Source organism: Dendrobium catenatum, unplaced genomic scaffold (assembly GCF_001605985.2).
Source record: "Dendrobium catenatum unplaced genomic scaffold, ASM160598v2 fragScaff_scaffold_3, whole genome shotgun sequence".
Classification (NCBI taxonomy): domain Eukaryota; kingdom Viridiplantae; phylum Streptophyta; class Magnoliopsida; order Asparagales; family Orchidaceae; genus Dendrobium; species Dendrobium catenatum.
Genome location: NW_021318465.1, coordinates 86,355 through 98,644, shown reverse-complemented (window position 1 = coordinate 98,644; position 12,290 = coordinate 86,355). Strand labels below are relative to the sequence as shown.

The window sequence follows — 12,290 nt, the reverse complement described above, 5'->3', positions numbered from 1 at the left end:
TAACCAATAATAATAGTAAAAATTAGAATATATTTAAAACCCTGCTGATTGAATTTCTAACGAATCTTATTTAAAAAATTAATTCTAGAAAATTTAAAATTTTAGCCCATATGGATTCGCTTGCTACTATAGCCTATGAATGACTAGCCAAAGATAGAAAGAAAAATCAATCCCCAACAAAGTCACCAGAAATTTGTGGGCTACGAAAATTCGGCCCCAGCCTCCGCCTGCTCATTTGCTTTTTTTGTGAGGGAGTTTTAACGGATTTAAGTTCCGGGGTAAATTTTGGGAAGGCTGATGGGTTTGTAGATAAGACACTACCCAGAGATTTCGCCCTCATTTTGTGAGGACTTTATGATCTGAGTTCTGGTTTCCTATAGGCGCAAGCCCCTATAGTTAATTACCCCTCCCGATAATGAGAAAGAACTTTCGATTAAGGCTAGTCGTCAATCAGATACGTAGAATATACGTGTTATCTAGCATATAGTAGCAGCATGGGCTTTTGGATTTAAAAAGTTTGGATGTTTGGAAATTTGAAGGGTTGAAAGGAATTATATTTAAAATCAGAAATTGCACCATCTTGCACTTAAAGCGGATAGTGGGGGAATGGATGATGGACCCGATAAAGATCCCATAGTTCCGTCGTCCCAGGCCATCGTGGTCCCTGGTCTACTTAGTCAGAGGAGGTAGTCGATCCAACCTGATAAGGATCATTGTCGGCATCCATGGGTTGCTTATTCCAAGGTGACCTTGTATACCTGGTTGGATATTTGTCTAAGGGGACAAATTTGAATCCACCTTAGCTAACAAAGGGCTTTGTGCCCTATCGATCATATCTTATTGATTCATATCTCAAGGATTTGATGCCAATAAGGAACGTATTGGCTCTAGCTATAACCGATATTTCGTGGTGACATTTGGCGGCAAAATCACTAGGTTCAGAGGGCACCGGGTTATAACCATTTATCCTGCGGTGTCATTTGGTGATTTTTTTACCACCAATTAGAGGACACGTACCACGTCCTTATTGGCAGGAGATTGTTTGAGAATGGATTCTAGTGATATTTTCGACAAGGCATTAGCTCTTTGTGAGCTGAAGTTATATTTGAATTTGGCCACCTCAGCAAACTGTTGTGGAGGGTGGATGAATTTTGCTTTAAGTGATTATAATTATATTTCAATTTTAAATATTTGAATTTTGGGATTTTAGAGTTTCTGTGAAGTTTTGGACTCTTTGGAGCATTGAATTTCGTGGTTATTTGAGTGGTATTTGGAAATATTTGTGAACCCTCCGGTTGAGATAGAAATTCAACACGGCCATCATCGGGGTGTTTGGGGTCATTTCCATTTGATTGAACCTTGTCGATCCTATCAATTTACCGATAAGGGATCGAGTTTCATAGGCTTTGTGCCCTTGTTTGTGAATTTTCATTGTTAAAGGCCCTGAAGGCCTGATATGAATGTATAAAATAAATATTCTGGTCAACTTCGTGACCGCATATGTATCCGATGATTCGAACCCTATCTACTCCTATTTACCTGCTTAGGAGGATCGGATTTAGTAGGCTTTGTGCCTTTGTTAGTGATATATCTTGATTATAGGCCTTGACGGCCTAATATGAATGTATTAAAACAAATACATCGGTCCCCACAACCGTGTATTTGTTTGAAGGTTCGAACCCTGCCGATTCCTATTGATCTACATAAAAGATCGGGTTCGAACTTGAATTCACTTATCGACCCGCGCAGCATCCCTAAACGTCACGTGTGTACCAATAATATGCTCGCCGGGGTCCATGCGGGTTGTAATTGTATTTACCTCTTTTGTGTACATATGTGTATACAAATTACGGTGCATGTGCAGAGGTACATTAAAATAATTATAATTGTGCAGGTAACTGCCGTTTGAGTGCACAACATTTCATTTGAGAGCTTATACATGCCTTCTATCTGCTAATACGAGTGTTGCGGATCCGGTGGCGGTCATTGTAGATTGTAGATGCCTTCTGTCCGCTTGCATGGATATTGTGGATCTGATGGCATGGCGTTGCAGAATTACAGCATATGAATAAAGTTGTTCACTTCTTTGTACAAGTAGGCTGTCGTGCACCACTCACATGATTTATACAGGTAGATCGTAATGCACTAACGAATTTCCTGCCTTATGTTCTGATGAACACTCCCTTTTAACATTCACTGGGAGGTTCTTCTTGAAATCCATGGCCACTGCCTTGAAAGGGACTCCTTTTAAGATTTTCAGTGTAGTAGACTCATTATTTCTGGTTGTTGACCTACAAACCTAAGCAAAAAAAAGAGTAAAAACGTACCCGTTCGGCGCCGAACTCCGCATGTCTCGTACGATAGATGTCGCATCCACCATTTCACGCACGATCTCACTTTGGCATCATTAAAGGGCTGAAGAGAAGAGTCTTCGGCCTCTCTGGACAACCCACTCTCGCTCTCACTCTCTCCCTCTCCGGTCCTCCGGTGCTGTGCGACTTCGTTCCTTCGACGACACTCGGATCGGAAGCAACAACGAGCTTGCCGGCTGTGAAGATAATCTTCTCCCTTCTGCGCGGCTTCTCCGACTCCTTAATGGCTGTTCGACGACGTTCCCTTTGGGTCGAATCGGAAGCCACGGCATTTGATCGGAGCAACAACAGGCGCTCGCTCACTGTGAAAATAACTTTCTCCCTTGCGTGCGGCTCTTCCCCGACTACTTCGTGGCTGCTCGACTCTACTCTCCCGACGATATTCCCTACCTGTCGGATCGGAAACGACGACGGGAGCCCGTCGGTGTGGAGATAACTTTCTCCCATACGCCGCTTCTTCGACTCTTTCGTGGACGTCCGACCTTGGTCCCGACGTTGTCCCCTTCTTGTTGAACCGGAAGTTAAGACATTATGATCGAAGCAACAACGGGAGTTCACTGGCTGAGAAGGTAACTTTCTTCCCTTGCCGCACACTACTCCGGCCAAATCCCGTAAATCCACTGTCCCGAGGGATTTAAAAAAAAAATTATATAGTTTAAATATATATTTAATTATAATTATATTTAATTAATGTTAATTAATTATAAATATTATTTTTAATTAATTATAAATGTTATAAATAATTATATTTAATTCTAAAGTGAGAATAGGGGGATATGCCGGGGTGCTGCCAAAATTTTCACTTAAATGTACAAAGACTTGAACAATTTGAAGACCTTCTTGGGCAACAATATAGAAGACCTGTACTCTAACAAAAACACACAGAAATTGAACTAAATGAGCAGAGGACCTGTACGAAGAACAATGAACTTGTGGACTAAAACTCTAAGTGATTTCTAAAGGTCAAAACCAAATGAGATAAAATCAAACTTAAACCAAAATCAAGTCAATACGAATATGAAATTGAACTTGTAAAGACTTCAGAAGACTCTGAACAAGCATTTGAATCTATGCATTTGAACTTGTAAGCATTTGACTCAAATCCGAGTGAACTCAAAGGACTGTAGGGGACGCGAACAAGACTAGTACATCAAACAAAGACTTTGATTTGGACTGGGTCTGAGCTTAAACAAGCATCTACACTCAAACAAAATAAAGCAACAAACAGACTTATAGAAGTCCTAAACTCGAATCAAATGATGAAAATCTTGCTGCCGAAGCCAGTCAACTTGAAAGTGAATTTGTAAGCTCAAGTTGGGTTCAAACTCAACATGGGCAATAAAGAACTTGAACCTTCAAGAATAAAAAGGGACTCAGTCTTGCACTTGATCCAGACAAGGAACCTGAACTCGCACTTGACCTCGTACTATACAACAATAAGTGGGAGTTGTAGACTCAATGAGCTCGAGTCTAAATGAAACTTAACTCGAACTCAAACATATACAAAGGGAAAAGTTTGAATCATGTGCGAGGGAATTCAAATTACAAGAACATTTGTATGGTCAATAGTGACTCAAAGTAGGTTACAAGACTTTGATGCGTGAACTCCTACGACAGTCCCTACAAATGCATGTTGATTGAGATGACAATACTGGAGACCAACAATCAAAGACCCGACCTCTACAAACAAGAACAATCAACAACCCACCTGAGATTGGTGACAGGTGGGCATGATGTAGGCAACAATGGGTCTTCTACAAATACCTTCAGGAGATCGTAGGGGATATGACGGTCCCCTGCAAATGGATACTTGTGGATAACAACAGTGTATTGTAAGTACAATGAATCACTGTGGACACAAGTACGAATATTACCTACAATGACGGTAACCAAGATCTACAAGTGCGTTGAGCATAAGAGCGACTCTATGTACGAAAAGGACACCCCCTGGCAGAAGGGAGGAAATGTTTGAACAAATTAGAACCAAACTTCATGGTGTTCCAAAATCTCTTATTAGTTCTATAATTAAGAAGAGAACAGTTCGGGTGCCCACAAACACAAAAAATAACAAGTTCATTACACCGATGATCCTAAAAGGAGTTCTTTCCAGATCAGCGATCATTGACCCCAAAATCCAGAAAATAACCTCCCTAGTGAATGAGAAAGGGGGAGTCAACACCAAGACGCACGCCACCGGATCCGCAATACTCGTGCTAGCGGACAGAAGGCATGTACAAGCCCTCAAATAAAAAGATGTGCGCACTCAAATGGCTGTTACCTGCACAACTACAAAATATTTAAAAGTACCCCTGCACCTGCACTATAGTTTGTATACACATAGGTACACAATGGGGTACGTCTAAATCAATATAAAAATCACCCGCTTGGGCCCCGGCGAGCGTGTTATTGGTACACACGTGACGCCTAGGGATGTTGTGCGGGTCGATAAATGAATTCTAGTTCGAACATGATCCTTCTATACGGATCAATAGAAGTCGACAGGGTTCGCACCTTCAAACAAATATATGGTTGTGGGGACCAATGTATCTGTTTCAATACATTTATATTAGGCTTTCAAGGCCTACAATCAAGAAAATTCATAAACAAAGGCAATGAAGCTTACGAAACTCGATCCTCCTAAGTATATAAATAGGATTAGACAGGGTTCGAGATATCGAATAAATATGCGGTCACGAAGTTGACCGGAATATTTATTTTATACATTCATAATCAGCCTTCAAGGCCTTCAACAAAGAAAATTCATGAACAAAGGCATAAAGCCTACGAGAAACCCGATCCCCTATCGATAAGTTGATAGGGTCGACAAGGTTCAATCAAATGGAAATGACCCCAAACACCTCGATGATGACCGTGTTGAACGATGATCTCAAGCGGAGGGGTTAATTTCAAACAACTTTCAAATGCCTCCCAAAAGTCCACTCAAAATCCAAAACTCCGCAAATACCAAAATTTCAAAATCCCAAATTCCCAAATATTTAAAATTGAAATAAATCCATCAATGCTTAAAGCAAAATCCATCCACACTCCATAATAGTTTGCCGGGGTGGATAAATTAAAAACTACTTCAGCTCACAAAGAGTCAAATGCCTAGTCGAAAATATCACAATGATTCATTCTCAAACCAATCTCCTGCCAGTAAGGACATGGTACGTGTCCTCTAACCGGCGGTTTGCCGGCAAATGGCACCGCAGGATAAATCCATGATGGCCCGGGACGACGGAACCATGGGATCTTGATCGGGCCCATCATCCACTCCCCCACTATCCGCTTTAAGTGAAAGATGGTACAATTTCTATTTAAATATCAAATCTTCCAATACAAATACCCAAATCCAAACTCAATTCCCATATCCAAACCCATGGTGCTACTATATGCCAGATAACACGTATTTTATACGTATCTGATTGAAGACTAGCCTTAATCGAAAGTTCTCTCTCGTGATCGGGAGGGATAATTAACTATAGGGGCTTGCGCCTATTGGAAACCAGAACTCAGATCATAAAGTCCTCGCAAAATGAGGGCGAAATCTCTGGGTAGTGTCTTATCTACAAACCCATCTGCCTTCCAAAATTTACCCCAGAACTTATTCGTTAAAACTCCCTCGCTCAAGCAAAAGCGAACAATCAATGCGCGGCAGGGAGGTTGGGGCCGAATTTTTGGAGCCCACACTGGTGTTTGTGGACACTAGAATTATTTTCTTCTTAAGTACAGGACTAAAAAGAAACTTTGGAACACCAGGAAGTTTAGTTCTAATTTATTCAAACATCTCTTTCCTTCTGCCAGGGGGTGGTCCCTTTTCGTACATCGAGTTATCTTCTTACCCGACATATTTTGCAGCATCTCAATCACTGCTGTCGTAGGTGATATCTATATTTGTGTCCACAATGGTTCATTATACATACAATATATCCACTGTTGTTATCCACAAGCAGCTTGTATGTATTCGCAGGGGACCGCTGTATCCACTACAACCTCCTGGAAGTGTTTGTAGAAGACCCATTGTTCCTACATCATATCCACCTTTCACCAATCTCAGGCGGTTTGGTTGATTGCACTTGTTTATGGGGACGGATCTTTCACTATCAAGTAGAAGTGTTGCCTTCTTCAATCAACATGCAATGTTTCTAGCGTTGGAGGTTTCAATAATGCGTGTAGAGAACACCATGCATTCTGTAATCATTTGTTGTCCTTGTAAGCATGTTGCTTTTAACCTCATAGGACTATTGTAGGAGTTCGTTGCACCTGCTCATACATGTTTGTTAGTAGCTTGTTGAATTTATGGCGTATGAATTTCAATAACTTATAGGAGGTCGATGTGTCTATAAGCAGATTGTTATTGACTATCGGGTTGATTGCACTCATCATTGACTTCTTCACATACATTAGCCGCCCACTTGCCACATTCACTTGTGTGTTAATTTCCTTATGCTTATAAGGGACCGATGTGTTTTCTTGCATGCCAAATCCCTCCACTTGCATAGGGAGTGTCACAACTATTTGATGATATACATTTGATTGATTGAAGCTATAACTTGATTTTAGTATTTTCAAAAATGTATTTAATGATCCTGAAGCTTGACTATTGATCATTCAGAGGTCCATGTCATTCTACACTTTGTTTAGATCCAATATCCAAATCCAGATTTGAATATAGTTCAAGTTCAATCCAGTATGCATATTCAAATTGTAGATTGGGTTTGAGTAGAAGTTCAGGTGTCCTGAAGCCTCTGGAGATTCAAGCCTCTTGTGGTCCGGTTGAGCTCAGATTCTTAATTGTTCATGTCAAGTTCAAGTATGAGTTCAGAGTCTTCTGAAGTTCTTGCAGGTTCAATTTCATATTCGTATTGACTTGAGTTTGGTTCCAGTTTGATTTTATTTTGTATGGGTTTGATCTTTTATTAATTATTTGAGTTTTGTTCAGGTTCAAGTCCACGAGTCATTGTTCATTTGAGTCCATATCTCGTCATTTTTAATTCAAACAAGTCCGAGTACGGTCGTATGTTCACCTGAAATTTCGATAGCCTCCCGACGTCTCCCCCGTTTAGGGGAAAACTACGAGAAACTGGGCCTTCCCACCACTCGCAATAAAGGTGTGTATGGTAGGTGTCCTCAAACGAGGACACCGAGACCGTGCTCTTTCCTCCCACCATGCGCAATAAAGGCGTGTATGGGATCTTCGGTACCTATTTAAAAATGCAGTTTGCTTTCCCCTCGCTTGAGGGTACTTATGAGTAACCCCGCCTCGCCGTAGGCGTCGCACCAAGGTCCCATCCCACCACGCACAATAAAGGAATGTATAGGCGGTTTTCCGGTGCGCCACGAACGCAGAAGTAGAGTTTAGGTGATTGCTCGCCTCGTCGTAGGCGTCGGACTAGGGTCCCATCCCACCACGCGCAATAAAGGCGTGTATAGGCAGTTTTTCGGTCTGCCGTATACAACAAAAGCGAGAATTTGAGTTTAGAAAATTCGTACCTTCGTGGGTTGGCAGTGGACTCATGGATTGAGTTAGAAGGAGAGCAAGCATTTTTTTATTTTTATTAATTATAATTAGCATTCCCTTTGTTAGGCAGATTTGCAGGATTTTGGCCGAGAAAGCGCTCGACAGGGAGAAAGTTACCTTCACGACCAATAAGCTCCCGTCCTTGCTTCCGATCCCATAGGAAGGGAATGTCATCGAATCGAGCAGAGTCGAACAGCTAAAGGGGCTGAAGAGGTGGTGGAAGGGAAAAAGTTGCCTTCAAAACGAGCGAGCTCCAGTTGTTGCTCCCGACCGAAATGTTGTAACTTCCGAACCAATTGGAAGGAAAAGTCGTCGAAGGGGCACGGTCGAACTTCAACGAAGGAGCCAGAGAGGGATATGGGAGGAAGAAAGTTCCCTTCACAGCGAGCGGGCGCCTATCGTGGCTTCCGACCTAGATGCCGGAACTTCCGATTTGCAAAGAAAGGTAAGCCGTCGAACTAGCAAAGTCGAGCAGCGATGTAGGAGCCGGAGGAGTGACACGAACGAAAGGAAATTACCTTCCGAACCAGCGAGCTCGTGTTGTCGCTTCCGATCAAACTGCCTTAACTTCCGATCCGGCGGGAATGGGAAGTCGTCGCTGGGGCGAGGTGTTCGACATAGAGATGGAAGAGGAGAGAGCGTACGAGAGAGGGAGAGCGAGCGAGCGCGAGGAAGAGAGAGCGAGGGAAAGCCAGCAAGAGTTGGAGAGGAGCCCGAAGGCTTTGTTCTCGCAGCTTTTTAACAATACGAGGTCGTGCGAACGACGTGGGAGTAGCGTCGTAGATGTGTCCGCGACGTGCGAAGGGTGGCTACGACGTGCGATGTGCATGGCTCGGGTATGGGATTTATTTTATCTTCTTTTTTTAACCGTAGAGGTCAACAATATAGTGTGTAAATATTAATGTAACATCATATTAAAAATAACAAACAATAATAAATGAATGACATGATAATTTGTCTAGCTTATAATATAAAATATTTAGTACAAAACTTCTAGTACAACCACAAAAACATAAGCAAATAGCCACTTACTACAACATCATGCATTCAAGCTTCAACTACTAGGATTAGCTTCAGAGGTTTGTTTTTGGCCTTCAATACCATTTTTATTGAATATCATTGCTTCCAATTCTGATTCATCAAGAGAAAGATTTGCAATAATTCATTGGATATCATATAATCAAAGTTGGTTCTTCTTTGTATATGTTTACTTCTCTAATTTGCTAGATCTCTCCCATAATATTTCTTTATCATCTAATCTAAATCACAAAGAATGTATTTATTTACTTCTATACTTCTCTACTTATCTAGTCCTCTCTCATAATAATTCATTGGATATCATATATTTATAATTAAAATAATTGTATCATAAAAAATAGAACACGCGTGTCTCAGGCGTGTCCGACATGTGTCTCAGCCGTGTCCGAAACGTGTCCCAGCTGTGCAGATTAAATTTAAACATTATTTAAATTGGACACATGTCTCCCGTGTCCGACATGTGTCCCTGCCGTGTCGGACACGTGTCCGTGTCCGACACTGCATTCTCTCTTCAAGAGGTGTGTCGGAGCAACATAGATGGCAGTATTAACTTATCTTACAACTAATACAATCAACACTGTAAATTACCATCACTTGTCCACTATTGTATATCCTCTAATGATCACCACCTTCCATCTTCTAATGGCCATGACTGCCAAACCTTTGCTGTCCTCCATTACTCATTCTCAAACATTACAGCCTATCATAGCCACTATTAACATTGACAATCGTTGTCATCCACCTTACACTCATCAGTGACATCGCCTTACAACATTCTTTTCCATTATCACACCAAAAAACCCCCAAAATTCACCTTTTGTAATCCCATCTACTCCAACAAAAAAGAAGACTGCACCACTGCAATCTTCAACCAACAAAGTTGAATTGTTTCAACTAGGCTTTGTAAAATGAACATAAGGAAACCAATTTCCCATGTGTGTCATGGATTATTCATTTGTGTGTAAGGTATTTTTCTGCAGCGTTAGGATAGCAAACTCTTCCTATCGCCATGAATATTCTAGAATGCAACAAGAACAATGCCAATAAAAGGGTAGATCATTTAGTTTGTCACATCCAACATAGCATTATTTTATTTCGCACTAAAATTAAAAATTATTCAAGGATGTTAGCTTTAATTCATGAATGCATGAACAAAAAAAACCAACAATCTTAAAGGAACATGAATGCAAGTATGAATTTCAAATAAGAAAACAATTAAAAAAAAGTTGCAGCTTTTATGTCCAATAAAAGTAGATAATTGAAAAATATGAAAGAGAATTCTTTATTTTAAATGGTTGAAAAGAAATTGTTTTAATTGTCATTATAAGTTTCACTTGCTATGTTGCAAACATTATCCCATATATTTGCTTTATTATACTGCATGCAGGCATCATCAGCTGGCATGTGGAAGCAAGGAGAAGAAAGCACATACCAATCAGGTAAGCGAAAGAAAGTCTGAAAAAATATTCTAATTCCGTCGATATCAAGCTGCAATATTAAAGCTAATCCAAAAAGAAAGAATGCTCTTTGCCGTTTCCTTTCTTGTGGCCAAAGAGTTCTCCATGCTGAAATATGTCATGAGAACAAAAAACATCTTATAGATAGGCAGATAGCACAGTTGCATGAATGATAAATTTATAATCTACCGACGTGCTGTTGAAAGCAACGATTGAATAAATAGAATTTCAAACCTAGAGCAGAAGGATTATAAACATTTCCTTTGATTTTAATTTGTCTGGAATAAGCATTTCTCTTCAATATATTTGTAATCACTGAAGCATACTTTGGAGCCTCAGACAGGGAGCGGACAATTGAATATCCTGTTTATTAAGAAAAAAAATAATGTTTTTCTTGAGATAAATAAATGTTTTACTTCTTTTGGTAAAGATTTGCATAAAATAGCATTAAGACCTCATTTATCAATCAACATGAATGAAATGGAGGCTAATTCCCTTAATGGTTAAGATAACGCTATCATAATAATAATGATTGCATGTTTCAATAGTATGGTTCTCGAACCTGTGGCTGGATGCACCATGCTGGCTGCAGCACCAAATGCAAGGTTCTTCTGTTCTGTGCTTGGCAAGGATCCACCAACAGGTATATAAGACCATTCCTAAAAATCAAACTGAGATATTTAAATACCATCAAAAATCCTGGCATCATCATCATCAACAAAAATAACTACTTAACATAGTCAATAACAAAGCTCGGGTCCATGATACAAGAAAATTGGACATATAATACAAATCTTATAAGTAGTACTGATTGTAACTGTGCTGCAGATTTGTGGTGAACATTTATGAAATGTAAGGATGCTGGAACAAGGAACTATCTCTACAGTGTTTTGGTTCTCAACAGTTTAGTTCAAATAAATGTTTAATTGGATGATGAAATAGTGAAAAACAAAAAGAAATATAATCTAGCCAAATTATGCATCCAAACTATCCTTAAAATACTTCGTTCCTCCAATAGCTAGTAAGAGGCCATTTTATGAGTCATTGGAGGTTGAGCAACAAATTCTTCCCTACTCCCTTAAAGAAATTAGGAGAAATGGAAAGGGTAATACAAATTGGACAGCGAAATAGTAATAAAATTAGCAGTTTTTGGGGCTTAAATAGCTTCGTTTGTCATTTCAAAATGATCCCTTGGGCATGCAATGCAACCCTACAACTCTACATGAGATTTCTAGATAAATGTAACTCAAGATGAGATCTCTTGAAAAATTATCAAAGGGTCACATTCCACAACTAAGATTGACTTTTGGTATGCTCATGATTCTTTGTAAACTCCATACTTACATGATCTATTTTCAATGCATTAATAAATATAACTTGAAACATAGAATTATAACACACATAATTTTATGCAACCATAAGTTAAATAAGTTTTAAGAGAAATTAAAAAAAAAAAAAAGTTTTAAGAGAAATGGACCAAAATAATCCGTTAACTCTTTATGAAGGACAAAATTGATTCTAAACTATATTAAAAGATCATTTTGGTCATTTCAACTCTTTTAAAAAGAATCAAAATAGTCCAACCATTAAAAATTAACAGTGAAAAATAATATAAATGATTACATTACATTGAGGTAGGGTATATCAGGAATAACAAAAAATTCGTGTGAGTAGTAAAATTGTCAAAACCAACCGAGAGGGAGACGAAATAGAAAGTGAATGAATTCTCATATCGCAAGCATCAAACCCCCAGCCAATCGCAACCTCCACAACATTTTCTCTACCACCTTTTTTGGTGCTTCTTCGTCTTGTTGCATACGAACATATATGTGGCTTGCGGAGGAAATTTTTTCTTTTTGGTATCCTCACTTGCTAACCTAGGGACGATCTCCCAGTAGCATC

At 39.7% G+C, this 12,290-nt stretch overlaps 1 protein-coding gene across 1 annotated transcript in view; it reads right to left on the bottom strand.

Moving 5' to 3' along the window:
- The window catches only part of LOC110115201 (lycopene epsilon cyclase, chloroplastic), an 83,537-nt gene that overhangs the window by 19,524 nt on the left and 51,723 nt on the right, over positions 1 to 12,290 (bottom strand). Inside the window, exons 8-10 of the mRNA XM_020848373.2 lie at positions 10,951 to 11,047; positions 10,623 to 10,751; positions 10,364 to 10,496 (exon numbers count right to left, since the gene is read on the bottom strand). Of these exons, the coding sequence (XP_020704032.1) occupies positions 10,364 to 10,496; positions 10,623 to 10,751; positions 10,951 to 11,047 (359 nt within the window). The remainder of the gene's footprint in view (positions 1 to 10,363; positions 10,497 to 10,622; positions 10,752 to 10,950; positions 11,048 to 12,290) is intronic.